Raw genomic sequence first — 22,656 nt, forward strand, 5'->3', positions numbered from 1 at the left:
GGGGTTAAGGTGGGGGAGTCCGGCTGCTGCTTCGGCTTTTTCTGGAGCGAGGAGGCTGTCTGTGGGTGTTGCAGGGGGGGTGGCCATCCAGTGCAGAGTTGGTGGGACAGGGGCTATCCAGGGGGCTCGAGATGCTGGGCAGCACGAGGTCCCTTCCAGCTGGTGACCAGGAATGTCAAGTAGCACTGAGGCTGGCGTGGCCGTGCTTGCCCCCTTCCCGGAGTTTCGAGGAGCTTGCCCACAACCAACAGGGAGTGTGGTTCGGCCACTGCCCCGCGGAGGCCCAGGCCCTCCTCATCGCCCCTCGCTGTGGCCCGAGGCCATCTTCTCCTTCCTTCTGTGTGGCTGGAGTGAGCAGAGGAGGGTGGCTCAGGCAGGGTCTTTGGGGGCCCGGAATGGTCACAGTGCCAGTCTTGAATGCTTGGTGGCTAAGGAATGTAGCTGGGCTCAGGCGGCAGTGGTGGCAGCAGCAGCAGCAGCGAGGGGCAGGTGGGGGTGGCCTGAGCCTGGGGCCAGGAATGTGCGGCTGAGGCCCGTGGTCCCGCAGTCCTCCCGACGTGGGGTCGGGCAGTGGGGAGGGGAAGGAGAGCGGACAGGGTGGCTGGGCGCGGACGGCCGGGCCCAGGGCTCAGAGCTTGTGCGGGTTCACCCACTTGTAGGTGCCCTCGTACTGGAAACCCACTCTCTTCATCAGCTCGTCTGCCTCCGTGGGGCCTCGGCTGGGAGGGTGACAGGCAGAGGGAGAGACGTGAGGAGCCGGCCTCGCCCCACCACCGGGCGCTGGCTCCGGCCCGGCCCCGCCTCACCTGCCATACACGTAGGGGATGGGCCGGGGCTTCTCGTGCTCGATCCTGTGCAGCAGCGGCGTGAAGATCCGCCAGGCCTCCCGGAGCTCATCGCTGGGGGGACACGTGTGGCTTTGGGCGGCGGGGCACAGGGAGGGAGGGAAAGGGCCACCCTGCGGCCGCCCCCCTCTCCCCGCAGGGCGCCCGGGCCCCACCTGCGCACGAAGTGCATCTGGCTCCCGCAGAAGACGTCCAGGATGAGGCGCTCGTACGCATCAGGGAGCTTCACGTTCTGTGAGGGGAGGCGGCCTCGCTGACACCACCTGCACAGCCCCCCAGGCCCAGGGTCCCCACGGGTGACCCCCCCGGGGCCTCTCCCGGCCTGGTCCTCCCCGGTGAGGCACCTTGTATCTGTTGCCGTAGGTCAGGTCCAGCTCTGACTCCTCGGGGTTGAAGAACATGCCAGGCTTCTTGGTCATCATCTTGGTGTACACTGCCTCGTTAGGCTGCACACGGATCACCAGCTCGTTGCGCTTGCACTGCTGCTGGAAGATGTCGCCGGCCACGTCGTGGAACTGCAGCCGCACCTCAGCCTTGCGCTCATTCAGGGCTTTGCCACAGCGCAGGATGAAGGGCACCCCTGGGAGAAAGGGTGGCTTCAGGACTGGCTCAGCTGGCGGCTGGGCCAGGGTGTGTGGGTGCATGAGGCGGGGGTGCCGCACGGACGTGTGTACATCCCACATCTGCCAAGCCTCCCCCTCCAACACCCTGCACTGCCGAGCAGCCAGTGCGTTCGGCCCCTCAGAGAAAGGTCCCCGCAAGGGCACGCCTAGCCCTGCAGGTATCACCTACCGTCCCACCTCTCGTTTTCCACATAGAGGACGACAGCCGCAAAGGTGGCAGTGGTGGACCCGCGGGGCACTGTGGGGTCATCCAAGTACCCTTTGGTGGCCTCGCCCTTCCCGCTGGGGTTCCCCACGTACTGGCCCAGGACCACGTTGTTAGCCTGCACCTCTGAGATACACTTCAACACCTTGACCTGGGAGAAGGCCGGGGAGAAAGGGCCCTGTGGGTAAGAAGATGGGGCGCAGGGCGGCAGGGGTGAGGAAGCCCGGCTGACCCAGCAGGGTGGGCTTCCCAGCAGGGGAGGTGCCCACAGACAGGAGGCGGTGTCTGCTCGGTTTGCTCACCCTGCTGAGGCACAGCCACTGGTCCCCTCTCTGGGGGCCCTCCAGGGCAGCCTTGGCCTATGCTTGTTTTTTTAGACAGGGAAGCTGAGGTCCAGAGAGGCAATGGCCTGGCCTTGGTCGCATGGTGGTCACTGTCAGACCTGGAACATGACAACTTGGGCTTTGTGACTCCCAGCCCAGAGTACCCCCAGTGGGACCTACTGTTGTGGTCACTTCTGTAGAGAATGAGGATGCTTGCCCCGTTTGCACATCCTCACCTGTCGTCTTGTCATGGACTGGCCCCTCCACTCACCTTCTCATCACGGACGTCGTCCGAGTTGGTGGAGGCGGGCTTCTCCATGGCCACCAGACAGAGCATCTGCAGGAGGTGGTTCTGCATCACGTCCCTGGTGGCAGAAGAGGCAGAAGCTCTGGTCAGGCCCCGCTTCCAGGTTGGAAGGAGGGAATGCAGAGCGTGCTCGCCTGAGCCCTCCTTCCTGTGGGCCAGGTTCCAGGGGGCCTGGGGTCCTCAGGCCAGGCTTTCTTGTGACAAGCTGCAAGACTTGCTTCCTGATCCAATGTGCCTTCCAGGTCCCCTTAAAGCAAGGGAGCAGATGGTGACCCTGTCCCTGAGCCAGGAACCCCTGAGGGGTTTGGTTACATAGGGGTCCGTCCCTTCACAATCACCTCTGACAGCTCAGACATTCAGATTCTAAACCTCGGGACACGAGGAGGAGCCCCCAGAAGGTGCAGGGCCAGGGCCAGCCCACGCGGTGGCTGGACCTCACCCCACGCCCTGTGCTAGCTTCCCAGGGAGGGGACAGGCTCTCACCGGATGATACCAAACCCATCGAAGTAGCCACCGCGGCCCTCAGTGCCGAAGGGCTCCTTGAAGGTGAGGATCACACAGGCAATGTTGTCCCGGTTCCAGATAGGGCCAAAGATCCTATTGGCAAATCTGCGGAGAAGGGCAGGGCAGAGGCTGGCGTGGGAAAGGCGGAAGGGCCCTGTGGTGGGCCGAGGGTGGCGGGTAGCCATCTGAGGGGTCAGCTGAGTGCCACCACAGGCCTGAAGTCCAGCACCCACCCCTGACCCGGCCCCCTTCCACCATGTCCCCTGATCCCAGGCCCCGGACCAGGGCTCAGCCCCCACACCTCAGCACCATAAGGTTCTGGACCATCTCTTTGCCCAGGTAGTGGTCGATGCGGTAGATCTGGTCCTCACGAAACAGGGAGGAGATGTGGTTGGACAGCTGGTCAGAGCTCTGCAGGTCCCTCCCGAAGGGCTTCTCCACGATGATGCGGTTCCAACCTCTGCTGGGAGCCCAGAACCGTCATTCCCCTCGAGCCCCTCCTCAGGGAGTGACGGTCAGAACTGCCTCAACCCTGACCCTCCACCCCAGGGAGCAGGGCCTCTCTCCCTTTCTCTGCACAGAGTCCTCCACATCCGAGGACACCTTCTGTCCCCTTGGCTCCCAATGCCAGGCTCAACACCTTCTCAGAACCCTTCCCGCCAGCCTGTTGGCGACTGGAGCAGCCCCCAGGCCTGCCTGTCCCAGGGGCTACAGTGGCACTGCTGGCACATTCCTGTGTGGCCCTGTTTCTCTCCTGCCCCATGCTGGGTCCTCAGTGGGTTGGGAGTGGCCGGGTGGCCGGTGGGGGAGCAGGAGGAGGGGCGTCCAGGACACAGCTCCACGATTAGTTTTAAAGTGAGAAAAGGGGGACTGAGTTAGTTCAGTTGGTTAGAGCACGGCCTCGTAACACCAAGGTCAAAGGCTCAGATCCCCATACCCGCCAGCTGCCAAAACAAACAGAACAAACAAACAAACAAAAAGGTGAGAAAAGGTCCTTTTCTCTGCTATGCCTAATAGTGCTCCAGTGGCATTCTGCATTCACAAACCCAGAGAGCGAAATGGCCGCGGGTTTGGGAAACTGGCCGCGGAGCAACACCGCCACCTGGTGGCTGTGCGGCGCCTCGGACAGCGTGAAAGGCCCGAGGAGCAAGCGGCAAGCGTTGCATGGAGCAACACTGCCACCTTGTGGCCCCGGCGGGGACTGCCACCAGGCACCATTTGATTTCCAGTTTCACCCACGTTGAGGTTGCACAAGAGCATTTGAACTGGAAATGCACAGTAGCATTTTTGGTAAAGGCTGTTAGAAAACTACGTACTTACAGCCTATTCCCTTCTTTGGGGAGCTAATTCACATGGAGGAGAAACGGGGGATATCCATCTATTCAGGCTGCCTAGACCGGTTTGACCAGGAGCTCTTAAGAGCAACAAACTCCCCTCCCCACGCCAGGCCACACCAGGGCCAGCCGAGGAGGCAGGAAGGGAGGGGAAGGACAAGCCTTACATCTGGCTCATGCAGTTCTCGTGGATGTTCTTGGTGACAGCCTCATAGACGGTGGGAGGCAAGGCCAGGTAGAAGAGGCGGTTGGCCTGCGACCCCTGGTGAAGGGTGTTCATGTGGCTGTTAAGGTGCTGATAGGAGGCTGCATCATCGTACTGGCCAGCCACGTACGAGTTGCGGGCAAAGAACTCCTCCAGCTTGGACTTCTCCTCTGGGGTGGCCTGGGAGAGACGGACAGACAGATGCCACCCCTCCTCCCCACAGTCCATGTCTGCTCTGTCCCAGGAGAGTGGGAGGGCTTGTTTGTGCTCTCTCATCCCACAGCTAGGGCAGCTATGGTTCACCCCCATCTGGGCAGCTTTGCACGTGCAGGGACAGCGACACTGGGGAGAAGGGAGGCCCAGCAGCTCAGGCCAGGGCAATGATTGGTATGGTCACCCCTGCACATCCTTGGGGACCTTATGCCCTAAGACAGAAGTCAGATTTCAGGAATTTTTTTTTAAGATTTCAAGAAAATTTGACTTCAGAGAAATACGCTAGAAAAAGATCTCTCTCTAAAATCATCACACCAAACTGATTTGTTGAGTAAAGCAGTTCTGTACGATTTCCCTTGATGAAGAGGCACCTGCAAGGAGTCCTTTCTCTAGCTCCTGGCACATCCTAAGCTGATCCTAGAGCACAGCAGGGTGGAACCAGTAAGTTCTGGTCAGCGGGGCTGGGAAACAGAGGTCTCAGGCTGGAGGGACCCCTTCCCCGCCCTGTGCTCCTCCTGCCATCAGAGGAAGAGGCGAGAGCAGGTGGCTAAAGTTTTCCACCTGGTTTGGTAGGCAGCTTACAGAGGGCAAGGATGCGAGGCGCTAGGGTGTGAGGGTCCCAGGTGATTGTCCTTCCTGCCCCTCTGCCACTGTGTGGGGGCTGGCAGAGAGGGAGGGACAAGGCCAGGAGAGACCATGAAGCCACTCACTCTGAAGAAAGGCTCACTCTGCTTGCGGATGTCGGCTACCGTGAGGCGGGAGCGGGCATAGCCCACGATGAAGGTGTCCTCAGGGAGAAGGCCATCCCGGAACAGCCACCTGCGGGCAGAGCACAACCGTGGTCAGGGCAGGAAGGGCAGGGCCAGGCCTGTCCCTGGTGGGGACGCCACGGGAGCTGTGGGGCACTGGGGGGACATGCTTACCAGATGGTGGGGTAGATCTTCTTCTTGGCCAGGTCGCCCTGTGGCAGAGGGAACAGGTGTGGTTACGAGAAGCTGAGGACATGACCTACATCATCCCCCACACTTGGTGATCTGGGCACTCACTCAGGGTCACCACTCAGCCAGAAGTGTATTTGTCTTGCCCCATCTAGCCAGAGGAGCCCTGAGATGCCAGCCTGGGCCAGCCCTGTACCCTGAGCTAGAAGGCATAAATGTGTCTCCCGTGTTCAGGAAGAAAATCTGAAAATCCAACTCATTAGAACCGAATGACGATGGAAGTACCATTTATTAAAACTTGAGATGTGGCCTTAAATGGTCATGTCAGCAAAAAAGAGTGGGTGGGAAATGAGGTAAGCATTCAATTTAAGAAGTCAGGGCTGGCCGGTTAGCTCAGTTTGTTAGAGTACAGCCTTGTAATACCAAGGTGAAGGGTTTGGATCCCTGTACTGGTTAGAAAAAGGACAGTAGAGGACAGTAGAATTTTAAAGCCAAACAAATTACAAGGAAGGAAATAATGAAAAATGAAAATTAATAAAATAGAAAACTAACCAAAAGAAAAGATGAACAAACCCAGAGGCTGGTGTTTGAAAAACAATAATAATAAAAACAGACAACCCTCTGGCATGGTTACTTTTTTAAAAAGCACAAGTAACTGGGGGTACAATGGGACAGAACTACAGACAGGTTAACACACCAGAGGGTTTACGAACAACTTTATTCTACAACTGACAACTCAGATGAGATGGACAATTTTCTAGAAAAATCCATCCTACCAAAATGAAGAGAAGGACCTGAGTGCAGCAAAGGCTACAAACCTTCCCTCCAAGCCAACTCTTGGCACAGAGTGTGGCCAGTTGGTTCTACCAAATGCAAGGAAGAGAGAAATCCAGTCTGAAGCAAACTCTTCTGCAGATAGAGGAAAGGGGAACACCCCCCAAGCCACCTTATGGGGTCAGCAAAATCCTGGTACTGAAACCAGATGAGAAAGGCACATGGGAACACCCCACCTCATTCACGTGGGCACATGCAGATGCAAAAATCCTACAGAAAACACCGGCAAACAATCCCGCAGAGTGAAAAAAGGGAACACGTGACAACCAAGTTGGGTTTATTCTGGAAATAAAGGGTTAATCTGATTAATAAGAAACAAAATTCAATCATTGAAATTCACCACATTAACACATTAAAGGAAAAAAAGTCTAAGAAATCTCTGCCTGCTCCTAAGTATGGATTGTTTAAATCTAGCGACCTTGCTAAACTCAACAGATGTAGATAAAGTGTTTCAGAAAATTATCTAGTCATGATAAAACTCTTATCAAACTAGGAATAAAAGAGAACGTCCTTAACTCGATAAAGGGCATCTATAAAACACCCTACAAACACCATACATAATGGGAAATGTTGAAATAATTCCCTTTAAACAACCGGAAACAAGAACAAGATGCCTGCTAGGGAGTCTTAGTGCTGAAGGGGGGCCCTGGCTAGTGCAGTGAGGCAGGAAAAGGAAATGATGTAAGGTACGGAAATAAGAAATGAAACTGTTGTTATATGTAGATGACAGTTGTCTGTGAAAAAACCAAAACAAGGGGACTGGCCAATTAGCTCAGTTGGTTAGAGTGCAGCCTTATAAACCCCAAGGTCACGGGTTTGATCCCAGCACTGGCCAGCTGCCAAAAACACAACAAGGGCTGACCGGCTGCACAGTTGGTTGGAGCACGGCCTTGTAACACCAAGGTGAAGGATTTGGTTCCCTATGCTGGCTAGCTGCTAAAAACAAAACACCCCCACCCCAAACCAAAATACCTCAAATCAGTCTACAGATAAATTAGAATAAATGAGAGTTTAGCAAGGTTGCTAGATTAAAAAAATCCACAGAGAGGAACAGGAATAGAAATGCTGTCTTAGAGAGGACACAGAAAGCAATAACCGCAAAAACTGATAAATTAAGATTTCATCAAAATGAAAAACTTCTCGGCTGGCAAGTTAGCTCACTTGGGAGAACATGGTGCTGGTAACCCCAAGGTCATGGGTTTGGATCCCCATACTAGCCAACTGCCAAAAAAACAAAACCCAAAATAAAAAATTTCTGTCAATCAAAAGACACTATTAAGGAAATAAATAGACAAGCCACAGATTGGGAGAACATATTTGTCAAATTTATTTGTCTCCAGAATGTATAAGCAGCTCCTACAACGCAATAATAAGAAAACTCAATTAAAAATGGGTAAAAAAGGCTGGCCTGTGGCTCACTCGGGAGAGTGCGGTATTGATCACACCAAGGCCACGGGTTCGGATCCTAGACAGGGATGGCCGGTTAGCTCACTGGCTGAGTGTGGTGCTGACAACACCAAGCCAAGGGCTGAGATCCCCTTACCGGTCATCTTAAAAAAAAAAAAAAAAAAAAAAAGCAAACTAAACTACAATGAGATACCACTTCACATCCCCTAGAGTGGTTATAACTCAATCGCCTGCCAACAGCAAACATCGGCGAGGAACTCACAGGAGTTGCCAGTGGAGATGGGACAGGCTCTCTCTAGGGCAATTTGGCAGCCTCTTATCAAGTGAAGCACACATCTCCCGTCTGACCCAGCCATTCCCCTGAGGTACCACCCGTGACAAATGAAAGCACACGTCCCCACAAAGACCTGTGCATGAATGTTCATGGCAGCAAAATAGCCCAAACTGGAAACAACCCAGTGGCCAATTTAATGAACATGTGAATGGACGCACTGTGTATTCATCTGTATGGTCCCCCAGTTCCCCTCCTTTCTTTCTGTGTCCTCACCAAGAATCACACCCAGCCAGCTGCAGGTTCCTCCCAGCAGGCTTGAAACAAAATGAGACCTTGAACATTCCAGGCACTGATAAAGGTATCTGGGTTGCTGCCCATAACACGGAAAGAAACTGGGCCCAGCCCTCAGCCAATTCTGTTTAACTCTCAGATGAACTCCATACCCTGAGCCCCGCGCTAGACTCCCCTAGGTAGAACAGCCCTTTCCTCTCACTGTCTGTCGTGAGAATTCGCTACAGCACTCTGTCCGTAAGTTCCCCTAGTAAATGCTTTGGGCTAATCACCCTGGTGTTTAGTGCTTCTTTCTTTAGAATACCAACTAGCCTCATCTCAGGATGGTTTGGGGCACTCCCTTGTGGGAACTCTCTTGTTGCTGCTTTTGGGGTGACTCCAGCCACAGGTTTGGTGGGGCGAAGCGTCGTACAATGGAATACTACTCAGCAACATTATGCTGAGCCGAAGAAACTGGACCCAAGATACGAAATCCTCTATGAGTTAACTTAAATGAAGCTGTAGAACAGGCAAAACTAATCTACTGTGATGGAAATTAGATCAGTGGCTGCCTGGAGCAGGGAGTGGACTTTCTGGGAAGATGGAAATGTCCTATATTGTGATGGTGTGTAATCAATTGTACAGTTAAGATTTGTGTGCTGTAATGTCTACAAAAAAAGACAGTGAAAAAAACACAATTGACCAGAGGGTGGAAAGTGGGTTAGAAATTACCCTTGGAGGGCTGGCTGGTTAGCTCAGTTGGTTACAGCGTGGTGCTGATAACACCAAGGTCCACGTTTGATCCCCTTATTGGCAAGCGGCCGAAAAGAAAAAAAAAAAAAAAAGGAAATTATCCTTGGGGGGACAGTGACTGTAAGGGGACTGGGGGAACGGGTGCTTCTTGGGCACAGATAATGTTTTGCCTGAATCTGGTGTGCTTACATGGGTGCGCTGAGTTTATAAAAAGTCCTGAAGTTTATGATTTGTGTTCTTTACAACGTATATTCCAATAAAACATTATTAAAATTAATAGACACGAGTCAGCTGCCTTCATACTTACTAGTAACAAGCAGTTGGAAAAAAACCAATTTAAAACAATACCACTGACAAAAGCAAAAATTATAAACAATCTAGAAATAAATCCAATGAAACACGTGTGTGAATCCACCAGGAGAAAATGATGAAACTCAACTATAGACATTAAGACCCTGCATTCTTGGGCAGAGACTCACTAGGAAGAATCACAAAGTCCCTTCTCTCCAGTTTAGTCACCATCAACAGCCCAACACTTTAATTTTGTAATGTGACAAACTTTAGGTGGGAGAGAAGGGCAAGAATGGCCAGGGTGCTCTCTTCCACTCACAGACCCCGTAAGCAAGAGCGTGGGACCAGCTGCACAGAGCTGCAGATCAGTGGGGACAGAATGGCCTGAGCGGGCAGCACAGGGTGCTGGGGCTGACTGTCCCAACTCAAGGGATTAAGGACCCGAATATTAAATGCAAAATTAACTTTTAGAAGCCTTCACTGAAGACATATCTGATTTTTAAAAAACTGAAAATACCACATCTCACAAGTTTTATTTCAAATCAATTTTTCCCAGATGTAGATGGTCTTGGCAGCCTGGCCTTTGTGGAACTCAAACAAGCTCTTGAGAAGGCGGCAGGGGCTTCCGAGGGAGGGCGGGAGGCCCAACTCTTTCCAGGCCTGCAGAAGCCGGCTGTTCCAGACCCACCTGTTTGGGGACAGCCAACAGACCCACCTGTTTGGGGACAGCCAACGAATGACACATCCACCCTGACCCGAGCCTTGACAAATTTCAGTATTAGTTTCTCATGCGGAGAAGGTCCAGTGGAAAGGTGTCAATGGCATCTGAGCCATGACAGCTCGGAATGAGCTTATTAACCTTTCTTCCCAGACCCCTCTGCTGATGTACGTAAGGGTGATGACCTGCTTCCTGCCGGCACTGAGGATCATCTCCATGTAAGAATTCCACAGAGAAACGGTGGAAAGGACCCTTACTACTGTTCAAGGGATCACTGATGCTTACAATAAAAAGAAACTAGTGAAGGCATTTAAGAAATTTGCCTGCAATGGTACCGTAACTGAACAGCCAGAACGTGGAGAAGGAATTCAGCTACGTGGTGAATAGCACAAGAACACATGCCAGTTCCTCTTAGAGACTGAACTGGCTAAGGACAATCAGCTGAAGGTTTACGGGTTTTAAGTACTTGTGGCTCACTGAAGCTTAAGTGAGGATTTCCCTGCAACGAATAGAAACTCCCTCCTGTCCCTTGTCATAAGTTTAAAAACCTCACAGCCTGTATAATGTAACCATTTGGGGTCTGCTCTTAACTTGGACTAGTGTAACTCCTTCACGCAATAAAACTACTGAAAAGAGAGGAGGAAAAAAAAAAAAAAAGGCAGGCACAATGACATTCCCGGCCCTGGCCTGATATTACCTGGAGGCCTCCCTGAAGATGAAGTGACCCACGATCACCTTCAGCACAACACCCATCACAATGGACTAATATACAACAGCCCAGCACATGCTGACTAGTCCTTTAAAAATATAGAGATAACACTGCCTTAGACATGAAGTTCAAAAGTGACTGGGCAGGCTGGTGCGGAAGTAGGGAGTTATCTTACTTGATCGTCCACAGTCAGTTACACATAGAACTTCTTCTGCTCTGTCCTTCTGACTACTGCACCTGACTAGTCTTTAAAAAAAGTTTGGGCAACATAACCATTTGATGAGTCTATTTCTTTATTTTTTTTTTTTAAAGATGACCGGTAAGGGGATCTTAACTCTTGGCTTGGTGTTGTCAACACCACGCTCTCCCCAAGTGAGCTAACGGGCCATCCTTATATAGGGATCTGAACCCGCGGCCTTGGTGTTATCAGCACCACACTCTCCCAAGTGGGCCACAGGCCGGCCCCTTCATGAGTCCATTTCTAAACAATGAGAAAATGGAAGCTGTGAAACCAGAACTAATCCCCTCACCCACAGAGAGGCAGTTAGGAAGCCACGGGGGGCGGGGGTCTTGGGTGGGAAGGGTGCGGACCACTTCTAACGCTGTAGGCTCCATGGGTGCTCAGGGACCGCAGGGCTTGAAAGCTCCCGTTCTTCAGGGGCTTTGCTCTGCTTCCAATGCTCCTTGGTGATCTTAGCCACAACTAGGCTTTGCTGAGTGCCAAGCTCAGACAGGCAAGTGTCTGCCAGTCATCCTTAGGCTCCACTGGGACCCCAAAACTCCCAAAGTGGGCTGCTCCCAAAACAGGGTTCCCTATGCTGGTGCCTGGGGGACCAATTCCCTGCACCCCCACCCATGCTGCTGACTGTTCACAATTCATCTCCCAAGCACTCTGGAGTGAGCCCCTATTGTAACTGCCGCCTTCCATGCGAACCACCGTGACAGCTTCCTAAATGGCCTCCCCATACCTCACATGCTAGGGTGACTGTCTTCAGGAAAATATCCCAGATCTGCTGCCAGCTGAGCTTAGACTGCCCATGGGACCTTCCCCACCATGGTGCCCAGCACAGCCACCCCAGCGGCCTACTTGCTGTTCCCTGAAGCCACTCAGACCTCTCACTCCTGGGAGAAACTCCTACCCTCCCGCAGATGACCGCCTGCTTGGGCCAGGCGCTCCCCCAGCATGGCCTCAGCCCCTCACAGCATCAGCAAGACCTGCCTTTGGCTCCTCCCATCAGTGGGGCTGGCAGGGGCTCTGCTCACAACACCTTGGGTCAGCGCTGGCCACACACCCTGAGAGAAATCATGCCTGCAGATACTCGCAGCAAGTAATGTTTGCTTTTGATCAAATCTCAACAGACTGGGAGGAATCGGGACAGACTTCAGACAGGCAATGTATTGGCGGCAGAGGACTGGCCTGCTGAGTTGCAGCTGCCCCACACCCCAGGCTGTTTGATCTCGCTGTTCCCTTTGGGATTAACTAGGGATAGAACCTGCTTGCCTTGTTTCCGCTTAGCCCCAAGTCATCCAAGCAAGAGGCAAGGCAGGACTGAGGACAGTGGGGGTGGGGAGCCGGGCAGGCCACTCCCTCCTATCGGTTCTCCTCAGGGCTCAGGGTTGCCCTGCCCTCCCCACTGGCCTCCTATGGAGGAACGAACATGGGAAGACATTAGGAAACCTGACTACCTGCTTGAGAAAATCTAAACACGCTGTGTATGGGGGTGGCAGTCAATTACAGGCTTTCTGATGAAAAGTGGTTGGAAGCCTCTCATCTTTCCCAACCTCCGCATTTTGCCAGAGGACCACAGCAGGGGGTTGGGGGGGGACATCTATCCAAGGACACCTAGTGACTTAGGAGAAATAGGACTTGATTAAGATCTCCAGCCACCAATACCTGGCCGGGCCAGGGCAAGGGACTTGGCCATCTCCTGCCTGTGGCTGCCTGAGGTTTGGCCACAGCCTCCTGTTTTATAAACCCAAATCGCTGCGCCCTTTGTCTCAGTGTGAGGGTTTTAGGGTGGAGGGCACTGCCCACTGGAGCCTGGCAGGGGTGGGCCATCCGTCCCCCAAGGGTCATGGGGGTCAAGGATCCCAGGCGTCCTGGGTGGAGCCCTCAGCCTTGACTGGGACTCAGCTGGCTCCTGTTCACTGGGGCGGGAGAACCTGGGGGCTGCTGAGGTAAGCTCTGCTGAAAAGCCAACAAAAGGGCCTCTCTCCTACACCCTGGGGCCGTGAGTCACCAGGCCCTTGGGGAGTGCCAACATCATCATGACACAGCAAGAATCTTATCGGTCCAGGGGGGAAGTTGGCCCAGAAATGTCCAGAGGAGAGGGAGGGTCTGGAGCTGCTGGGTCCCTCATCCCTCGCACAGGCCCATCAATGGTTCTTTCCAGTGGGGAGGATGCTCTTCCAGGCACAAGGTTCCTTCCCCCATGCTCGTCTATAAGGCCAGAGCTTTCTGGAACAGGACAGTAAGTACCTCCACTCCCTTTCTGGTGGGGGTGGGAGTGCTGAGAAGGGGAAGTGGCCACACAACAGGGGAACAGTAAGTGGGTTAAAGCCCATTGGGTAAGTCCGTGATCCAGCATCAGGACACCCCAGGAAGGGAACTGGGCGTGTGGGTGAGGTTTGGGTAAGCCAGCCAGGAGGAAGGGCAGAGGATGGCCACATAGGCCCAGTGTGCCCCAGGGTGTCCTGCTCGCCTGGCTCTGGGCCTGCCAACCACTGGCTCCCTTTCAGGTTCTAGGTCACGTTGAGCTCATGCCCAACTTGGGGCTTTGGCCATTTGCTCTTTCTTTTTCATGGGATGCTCCCTGGCCCTCACCTGCAGGCCTTGCTCTCTAGGCCCTCCTCGTGGGACCTATGTGCTGTGGGGGACTAGGGACACAAGGGCCCATTTGTGTGTTCTGTCACATATGCCTCTCTTGTTAGTCTGTTTACTCATCTTGGGTCCCTGGGCCCCCACAGCACACAGGTCCCACAAAGAGGCCAGGGATTGTGGTTGCTGTGGTCCGGAAGAGGCACTTGATCACAATGGGATGTGCTGTGTTGAATGAATGAATGTAGAACTTGCAGAATTCCTATGCAGTGGGTTCTTGAAGAATGTGACCCCAGCACCACCCTGCCTGCCTTCTGCATGGAGTGAGGCATCGGGCATGGAAGGAGGCCTGAGAGTGGGAGCTGTTTTAGGTGCTGCCTGGGTACAGGGCCTAGCCACCCTGCTCCAGTCTCCTCCAGCAGGAAGAGGGAGAAACAAACAAGGCTCTTCAAAGGACCCCTTGTCCTCCCTCATACCCTCCTGCTGGAGCTGGCACTTCCCATTTCTGCTCTGGAAGCCTTTGGTTGTCACTCTGAGAGCAGAGGAGAGCAAAGGGGAACTCTACTGATTACAATGAAACAAAGTTGCCCAACCCAGAACCAGCCACAGGCAAGGGCGGGGAAGTCACACAATCAGCTTGGGAAAGCCTGAGGACCCCTAGCACTTGTTTCAAAAGCCCTTGTTTGCTATGTGGAAACACTGAGGTTGAGAGGAAGGAAGACAGTCGCTGCCGGTTACGCACCAATCTTAGAGGCTATCAATGAGGGGTCTAAGGGTTGAGAGCCTGGAGTTGAGTGACCTGGGTCAGTTCTGTCGGAACATCCTTGTGGTGGTATGAGGTAGGGATGGGAAAAGGAGGAGATACCATCCTCAGTTACTTTCCCCTCCGATCTGCTTCTTGGACTATGGGCCTAATGGTCAGAGTCCCAGGTGTCAAGGTTTGTGGCCAACACAGGCATGGCTCCTCTAAGGGGACCAGGCTGGGGCCAGGACTGAGGCCTAGCCTGCCCCACTGTATGCTCCAACTGGGTACCTCCCCTGAGTCTTAGGGTTACAGGCAGTAGAAGACAGTGTGTGGGGTGGCCATTGCTCGCCTTCTCACTCCTTTTGGCTCTCCTTCTCCAAGGTCTGATTAGAAATACAAAGGTGGAACTGGCCCGTGGCTCACTTGGGAGAGTGTCGTGCTGACAACACCAAGGCTGTGGGTTCAGATCCCTATATAGGGATGGCCGGTTAGCTCACTTGGGAGAGCGTGGTGCTGACCACACCAACTCAAGGGTTAAGATCCCCTTACCGGTCATCTTTAAAAAAAAAATATATATATATACAAAGGTGGCAGGGAGCAGGTTTGGCAAAGGATGGTGGCACTTTGTTCCACATTAACAAAGCAGCACCGAGTTCCTCCAGCACTGAGTGGCCCACAACATGGACGGTGTGGGGCCAATGCTCATCCTGTCAAGGACTAACTTGTTTTGATAGAACTCTTTCTTGGTCAAGATTACACAAGTTAATAGCAAAGACGCTTATATGATGGTGAGCTGATTCTTGGGCACGTCCAGGGCTAAAAGTGAAAAACTGAGATTACGTATAGTTCAGGAAAAAAAAATCTAATCCCACCAACCCCTACACACATCTCATTGCCACACAGCACACACGGGTGGGTGCTCTAGTCTGGGGGCCTTGGCTATACTAGGACCACCTCCGTCTCTTGCCCCCTGACCCCATACGTAATCAACGTGCTGTACCTCTAACTTTTCTTCTACTCTCTGGCCTTTCCTATCAGAGCAAAATAGCAGTTCCACCAGCTGGACAATTGGGGCAAGGTGGGGTGGGGCAGAGCTCCTTGGCAGGCTTTTGTGGTTGAGGCAAAGAGATAGTGTCCCAAGAAAGGCGGAGTGTTTGTCCCCAGGGAACTTGACATGGTAGAGAGAGAAGAGGTTATGGAACTAACTGACTGTGTGACATTTGTCAAGTCACAAGCAGGTTTGAAAAAAATACTCACAGAATGAATAACATTCCCTGTTTGCATCTCAGTTTTCCCCACAGAGGAGGAAAAAGTCCAAATAGAGAGTCCCTAAGGACCTCGCAGCTCCAGGACTCAGGTCTACATTGAATGCCTAAGCACAGATCTCAGAAATGCCTTGCAAGTGCGTGTGTATCGGGTAGTGCTGGAACGATAAAGGTACAAGGGCAGGAGCAACAATAAGAGCTCAACCTAGTGGAGCCTGTGTGGCCTCACAAGAATCAGTTGGGAAAGCTGAGGCACTGAACAGGAAGTGCCTTGCAAAATGTCACACTCAAAGTCTGGCTTTTAAGATTCGGAGCCTGGGGTAGACTCACCGATGCGCCCATGATGATGAATATGTGTGTATCTGACTGGTGGAAGTCATCGCCTTGGTACAGCTCTTCCCGCAGGATCCCGCACACCTGCGTCCGGCTCAGGGCCACCTGCTCTGCCATGATGCTGTCTGGTGGAAAAAAGGTTCATTGATAAGGCATGAGAACAGAAGAACATTGAGAAGTTGGCCCTTTCCTAGAGACGTCCTCTGGGCTCTCATCAGACTAGTGCCTGATTTACCGAAACTACTCGCTGCGAACGCGCGGTGGGGGGAGGCAGCTTCTGGACTCCAGCCATACTCTCCCAGGTAGTCTTCTTTCAAGGCGTACATTACAAACTTAGCCAAAGGAGCATCAATTCTGGGCAACAGAGTAAAACCCTGCAGGGACCCATTCACAAATGTCACACAGTCAGTTCCAGAGGCAGGGACATGCTCAGGACCATCTCACTCCGGACTCTGGCGCAAACTCCACAATGAGCTGGAGCATGTTAGATTGTGTAGATGATGGAGTTCAGTTCCAGCCCTCCCCCTGCCCAGCTGTGTGACCTCGGCAACTCCCCTCCCCTCTCAGGGTCTCAATGGAGGCGGTGCCGGGGCTCAAAGGGATCGGTTAAGGCTCTCTCGAATCGGCTCCATTCCCAAGCACGGGCAGCGCGGTGCAGCGGCGGACAGCACGGCCCTCCGCCGGTGAGCCGCCCGCCCGCCCGGTTACCTGTGCCTCGTCGCCGCCGCCCGGCACGCTCTCAGGCCCGGAGTGCGCGGCTGTTTCCGGGGGCTGCGCCTCACCGACCCCTTTAACCAGCGGAGGCAGGGGCCCGGGCTGAGCAGATCCGCCTAAGGCTAGACGCGCGGGGCGTGGCCTCGGCCTCCCCTACCGAGTGGGCGGGGAGAGAGTAGGTGCGCGCGCACACCCCGGGCAAGCCCACGCGGGAGCCGCCCCGCCCCCGGTCACCCGGGCCGGTGGTTGCCTGCTGTCCCTTCTGCCGCTCTTCCGCGTCCCCAATGCCCCGCGGGCACACGTGCAGCTCCGTGCAGTTCTCCCGCGTCCCCATCGCCAGCCCGGCCCCGCTCCTACGGCCCGGTTTTCCCGGGAGGCCGTTCGCCCTCACGGAGGACTCTACTTCCGCCGGCAGCACGGCCACGCCACCCACCCCCTCTAGCCTCCACTTTGGTTTCCGGGCGGGGCGTTCTGCAGCCCAGCTCCCTCGGGAGAGCCGTTGCCGGTTCGCGGGTCAAACCGGCCCTATTGGGCAGCCTAGTCCTGGCTCCTCCCCAGCAGGGGCGGTGCGGCCGAGCGCCCCGAGGCTGCATGCCGCCGCCTGAGAGACGAGGGGGAGTGTCGACCTTGATGCCGTGAAAAGTAGAGAGTGGTGCTTCTCACTCGGGAGCGTCCTGCCGGTCGGCTGCGGCTGGCGGGCTCCGGCTTCCCTCTGGAGCAGGACGCGGCCATGCGCCTTCCCGCCAGCCTCCTGGGCTCCTGTGGGCGGGGCTTCCGTGTTTTACTTCCGGATCCCACGGCTACGACACAGGAAGTCGGAAGCGAGTGTTTGGACAACGGAGAAGGGAAGAGCAACCGCGGACCCGGGACTTTTTCGGAGCGCCGAGGCCCTTGGAGCGCTTTCCGCTTTCCGCCCTCCGCCCCCGCCCTTCTCACGTCTGACCGAGTCTGCTGACAGGTGTGATCCTCTTCCCCGAAGACAGGGATTCATCGGCGGGCGTTCCGCCGCCCCCGAAACTCCCCCGAACGTCCGGGCACCCCCTCCTGTTGGGCCCCCGGCCCATTCCTGCCGCGCGCTTCTAGAGCGCCGGCCAAGACGGGAATACTCAAGACCCAAGTTACTTGAGCGGCGAACGGGACTGTTTCCGCCCCTCCCGCCGCCGCCGCGGGGTCTGACCATACTCCTAGTGCGAGGATTCTTTTAGTTCGGAGACGTTTTCTATCAAACTTGAATGCATTCAAGCCGTTATATTCTTTGAAAAGGTCTCAAATATGGTTTGGTAGCTAAATGTCTTATCTCATGCGCCTCGGTTTGCTTACTTTGCAAAAGGATTAATATCTACTCGCCCTCATACCATTACTGTGACCTGAGAATGAATGGGACATCTGGCATATTCCAGAAAGAGGAAGGAGGCCACTATAACTGGAGCAGAGTGAGCGAGGGGAGAATAGTTGGACAGGTAGAAATGGGGGACCAGAAAGTACAGGGCCTTGTAGGCTGTTGTAGGGACTTTGGCCTTTACTCTGAAGCCGATGGGGAGCCATGGTAGGGTTTTCAGCAGAGGAGGGACGTGATCGGAATTACCTTTTAGACTGGTCGTTGTGGCCATGGTAGGGAGCACAGACTGTAGAGAACAAGGGTACAAGCAGGATGACCTGTTAAGAGGTAATTGCAGTGATCCAGGTACGAGACGGTGGTGCTTTAAGCACTTTATTATTGAAAACTCCAAAAATGTACAAAAGTAGAAAGGTTAGTATCACAAATCCCATGTGCCCATCTTCCAGCTTCCACAGTTATCAACTTATGGCTATTTTTCTTTAATTTATACCTCTTACAATCATCTCCCATTATTTTCAATAACAGCTTCATTAAGATATAATTCTCATGTCATGCAGTTCACCCATTTAAAGTGTACAATTCAGTGGTTTTCAGTATATTTACAAAATTGTGCAGCCGTCACCACTAATTCCAGAACATTTTCATCATTCCAAAAAGAAACCCTGTATCCTTTAGCTATCACCCACACTCACCCCATTTCCCCCCAACCCCTAAGCAGCCACTAATCTACTTTCTGTTTCTATGGATTTGCCTATTCTGGACATTTCATAGAAATGGAATCATGTAACATGTAGTGTTTTATGACTTGTTTCTTTTAGCATGTTGTAGCATGTGGATGTGCTAGATTTTGTTTATTCATCAGTTGATGGACATTTTGGTTGTTTCCACTCTTTGGCTGTTATGAGTAAATGCTGTGACAAGCATTCAAGTGTGGAGATGTGTTTTCATTTCTCTTTTATATATATATCTAGGAGTTCCCCCATTATTCTGAAATGAGTTGCAGACATTATCTGTAAATATTTCAGTATACATATACATCTCTCTAAGAAAGGACTTCAAAAAAAAAACGTAACCACAGTATCATTTTCACACTAAAATGTTAAACTGCTTAGTGTCATCAAATGGATTCTGGGATACATTTTAACTGGATTTCCTGATGGATTAGGTTTGAGGTGTGTGTGTGTGTGTGTGTGTGTGTGTGTGTGTGTGTGTGTGTGTGTGTAGTCAAGAAGTGTAAATTTTTTTACATTTTAACTGGATTTCCTGATGGATTAGGTTTGAGGTGTGTGTGTGTGTGTGTGTGTGTGTGTGTGTGTAGTCAAGAAGTGTAAATTTTTTTACATTTTAACTGGATTTCCTGATGGATTAGGTTTGAGGTGTGTGTGTGTGTGTGTGTGTGTGTGTGTGTGTGTGTGTGTGTAGTCAAGAAGTGTAAATTTTTTTACATTTTAACTGGATTTCCTGATGGATTAGGTTTGAGGTGTGTGTGTGTGTGTGTGTGTGTGTGTGTGTGTGTGTGTAGTCAAGAAGTGTAAATTTTTTTACATTTTAACTGGATTTCCTGATGGATTAGGTTTGAGGTGTGTGTGTGTGTGTGTGTGTGTGTGTGTGTGTGTGTGTGTGTGTGTAGTCAAGAAGTGTAAATTTTTTTACATTTTAACTGGATTTCCTGATGGATTAGGTTTGAGATGTGTGTGTGTGTGTGTGTGTTGTGTGTGTGTGTGTGTGTGTGTGTGGTCAAGAAGTGTAAATTTTTTTTCCCGGTAGCTGGAGGATGGATTTGCTATCGATTGATAATAGTAAGGAAGGTTTTGGGTGGAACTTTTGGGGACTGTCAGGAGTTTTACAGAGCTTAGTTTTGAGAGGACTGTTAGATATTCAAGCAGAGATGTTGAGTTTGATATGTGAGTCAAGTTCAGGGAAGAGATCTAATTTTGGGCATTATTGGCATTAAGACTGGGGTTAAAGCCGTTAAGACTGGATAGAATTACTACAGGAGTGAATGTAGTTAGAGAAGAGAAGAGGTCCCAGGACAGAGCCCTGAGGCATCCCAACATCTAGGGGCGGGAATCCAGTGAAAGCCTGAGCAGGAGCAGCCAGTGAGGTAGGAAGGAAACCAGGAGAGTGAGCTGTTCTGGAAGCCAAGGGAGGAAAGCATCTCAAGGAGGAGGGAGGGATCACCTGGGTCGGCTGCTGCTGCTGACAGGTCAGTGGGATATTCATTGGGATAGTATCAGCATTAGTAGTCAAAACAGCCAAGTTTATTAGGTATTAAAGTCACCCTCCCTCACCTCAGGCCTGCTTCCAGAAACTTGCATTGGGATTGGCCTCCTCATCCTGGTAGTCAGTCTTCTTGGGCAAGAGTTAAAAGGCCTCCAGGCTGACACTGTCCCGCATGGTCTACCTCTAGTTTACAAGAGAACACAAGCAGCTCAGCCTGTCTCTCTGGCCAGTGTCTCAGGCTGACAGCCCAGCTCCCACTTTCAGATTCCTTAGCACACGTCAGACACTAGATGTCCCCTCTGCCCCTGCTCCTAGCTCCAGGGAACACTCATGAGGCTCTGAGCGGTCTCCTTGAAGCCCCTCTTATTAGGTGTATGAGTTTCCTGTGTCTACTGTAAGAAACGACCACAAGCTTGGTGGTTTAAAACAACAGAAATTTAACCTCTTACAGTTGTGGACTTCAGAAGTCCAAAATCAAAGGGTTGGCAAGCCCACACTCCCTCTGAAGGCTCTAGGAGAGGATCCTCTCTTGCCTCTCCCATCTTCTGGTGGCTCCAGCTGTTTGTTCCTTGGCTGCATCACTCTGGTCTCTGCCTCTGTCTTCACATGGCCACTTCCCTTGTGTGTTTCCCTCTGTCTTCTCCTCTCTTGTCTTTTTTTTTTTTAAGGCTTTGTAAAGTTTATTGGGAGACATATGTGAGGATTGACCCAGGAAACACTATCTGACAGTCAGAGAAGTGTTCCCTTCTCTTTTCTGTCTCTTACAAGGGCACTTGTTATTGGATTTAGGACCCACCTGAGTAACCTAGGATGATCTCATCTTGAGATCCTTAATTTAACTACATCTGCAAAGACCTTTTTTCTAAATAAAGTCACATTTATAGGTTCTAGGGGTTAGGACGTGGACTTATCTTTTTAGAGGCTACTATTCAGTCACTAGGTGCCGGGCCAGCACCCTCCACTTCTGCTTGGTGCTGTGTGTAGGAGGTAGGATTCTCAGCATTCCCCCTCCACAAATATCATCTTCCTAATTTTCCACCTCTGGAGGAATTCTTAACTTGACTTTACAACCTGGAGATAGATGCTAGGCAGACAGTTTAAAACCAGTGCTGAACCATAGCCTTTTCAAGTCCCACACAGGTGGTCCGGCACCTCCCTTTGGAATGGGAGTATTTGCTACCTCTTAGACCAAAAACTCATTTTAGCATCCTGTCACACTAGATGAAGTGATTGACATTCTGCTTAAGATGTGGCTCCAGAACTCTTGCACAGAGTAAACTCCTTGTCCTGCTGGGTAAGAGAATTCAGCGTGAGTCTCGCATTACACCTCTGCTGCCTTTCTCCTCCAGACCCTGACGTGTTGGATGAGCAGACACCTCTGGAAGAATCAGCTGTGTGAGATGGTGCAGCCCAGTGGCGGCCTGGTAGGGGACCAGGACGTGCTGGGTGAAGAATCTTCTCTGGGGAAGCCGGCCATGCTGCATCTGCAGTCAGACCAGAGCACTCCTGAGACACTTCAGCGCTGCCTGGAAGAGAATCAAGAGCTCCGAGGTGAGGAAGATAGCTGGTGGATACAGTACAAAGTCGGGGGATCCAGCCCTGCCAAGGGGAAGGCTCCCTCTCCTCACCTGCACCTCTGCGTTTGCTGGGTCTGGGGTCGGGATGTGCCTGAGAGCCAGCTAGCATTTCAAGCTTAGCTACTACCCTCCCTCTTGGTTTCAGGTGGGGTTACCTGGAAGTAGACTCCGAGGAGCAGATTAGCGGGCAGCAAGTTTATTTAGAGCGCTCTCAGGACTGGTACTGGGGAAGGAAGGGAAGGGAAGGGAAGGGCAGAAGCAGGGGTGGGCAGAGGGAGAAGTGGGCTGCGGGGCAGGCTCTGGGACAGGCTTGGCCAACCCTACAGGGCATTCTGGACCTGGAATGACCCTTCCAAGTTGGGCCAGCACAGCCAGGGCTCTGTAGCCCAGCTCTGATCGGTCACGAAGTGCTGTCCATCCAGGGAGAGGCGTGATCTGCTGGGGTGGGTGGCTGCGTGGCAGCTGAGGCAGTGCCCCCAGGCACCTCAGTGGAAGGTCGTCCTCCCGCAGCCTGCCCCCAACCCATGGCTGGGGACCGACCGCTTTTCTGGGCAGCCCTCCGGGTCTCCATGACAAGCCCCCTCATCCTGGTGCTGCTCAGCTCCACTCCTCACCGGTGTTCCCGGGGCAGCTGACATTCTTGCCAGCCTCGCCTCGCCGGCCAGGCCCGGCCCGTGAGCATGGCAGCACCACTCGTCCTCCTCCCCCCTCCCCCTCCCCCTCCTCCTCGCCCTCCCCCTCGCCCTCCCCTTCCCCCTCCTCCTCGCCCTCCCCTTGCCCTCCCCCTCCCCCTTCTGCTCCTCCTCCTCCTTCTCCTCCTCTTGCTCTCCCCTCCTCCTCCCACTCCTCCTCCTCCTTCCCCTCCTCCTTCCCCTCCTCCTCCCCCTCC

At 53.0% G+C, this 22,656-nt stretch overlaps 2 protein-coding genes across 6 annotated transcripts in view; one reads left to right on the plus strand and one right to left on the minus strand.

The window, feature by feature from the left end:
- Positions 1-17,394, minus strand: G6PD (glucose-6-phosphate dehydrogenase). 4 transcript variants are annotated; one of them, XM_063083120.1, is made up of 14 exons: positions 17,255-17,304; positions 16,150-16,288; positions 15,912-16,039; positions 5,483-5,520; positions 5,270-5,378; positions 4,309-4,526; positions 3,109-3,267; positions 2,787-2,912; positions 2,268-2,361; positions 1,638-1,824; positions 1,190-1,425; positions 1,001-1,077; positions 807-899; positions 1-719 (listed from the first exon to the last, which is right to left on the minus strand). In XM_063083120.1, the coding sequence occupies exons 2-14, from the start codon at positions 16,238-16,240 to the stop codon at positions 629-631; spliced, it is 1,647 nt and encodes a 548-aa protein (XP_062939190.1). In that variant the 5' UTR covers positions 16,241-16,288; positions 17,255-17,304; the 3' UTR covers positions 1-628. The 4 variants fall into 4 exon arrangements, with proteins under 4 accessions (XP_062939190.1, XP_062939187.1, XP_062939191.1 ...); XM_063083117.1 differs by lacking the exon at positions 16,150-16,288 and having other exon boundaries at positions 17,255-17,394; XM_063083121.1 differs by lacking the exon at positions 16,150-16,288 and having other exon boundaries at positions 16,623-17,343.
- Positions 13,078-22,656, plus strand: part of IKBKG (inhibitor of nuclear factor kappa B kinase regulatory subunit gamma) — a 23,056-nt gene continuing 13,477 nt past the window's right edge. Inside the window, exons 1-2 of one of the 2 annotated variants that reach the window (XM_063083122.1) lie at positions 13,078-13,224; positions 21,540-21,741. In XM_063083122.1, the coding sequence (XP_062939192.1) occupies positions 13,186-13,224; positions 21,540-21,741 (241 nt within the window). In that variant the 5' untranslated portion in view covers positions 13,078-13,185. Of the gene's footprint in view, positions 13,225-17,421; positions 17,587-21,539; positions 21,742-22,656 lie in introns of those variants that run through there. The other variant, XM_063083124.1, reaches the window with a different exon arrangement.

The sequence above is a fragment of the Cynocephalus volans genome, chromosome X, assembly GCF_027409185.1.
Source record: "Cynocephalus volans isolate mCynVol1 chromosome X, mCynVol1.pri, whole genome shotgun sequence".
Classification (NCBI taxonomy): domain Eukaryota; kingdom Metazoa; phylum Chordata; class Mammalia; order Dermoptera; family Cynocephalidae; genus Cynocephalus; species Cynocephalus volans.

Bases quoted from the DNA above. Each gene is read 5' to 3' on its own strand.
- G6PD (XM_063083117.1), bottom strand. From the start codon at position 17,360: ATGGCCGCGTCCTGCTCCAGAGGGAAGCCGGAGCCCGCCAGCCGCAGC. The intron at 3,268-4,308 runs GTAAGGCTTGTC...GGCTCCCAGCAG, and splicing joins GAGAACTGCATGAGCCAGAT to AGGTTGGAACCGCATCATCG. The intron at 2,362-2,786 runs GTGAGAGCCTGT...TTCTGCCACCAG, and splicing joins GATGGGTTTGGTATCATCCG to GGACGTGATGCAGAACCACC.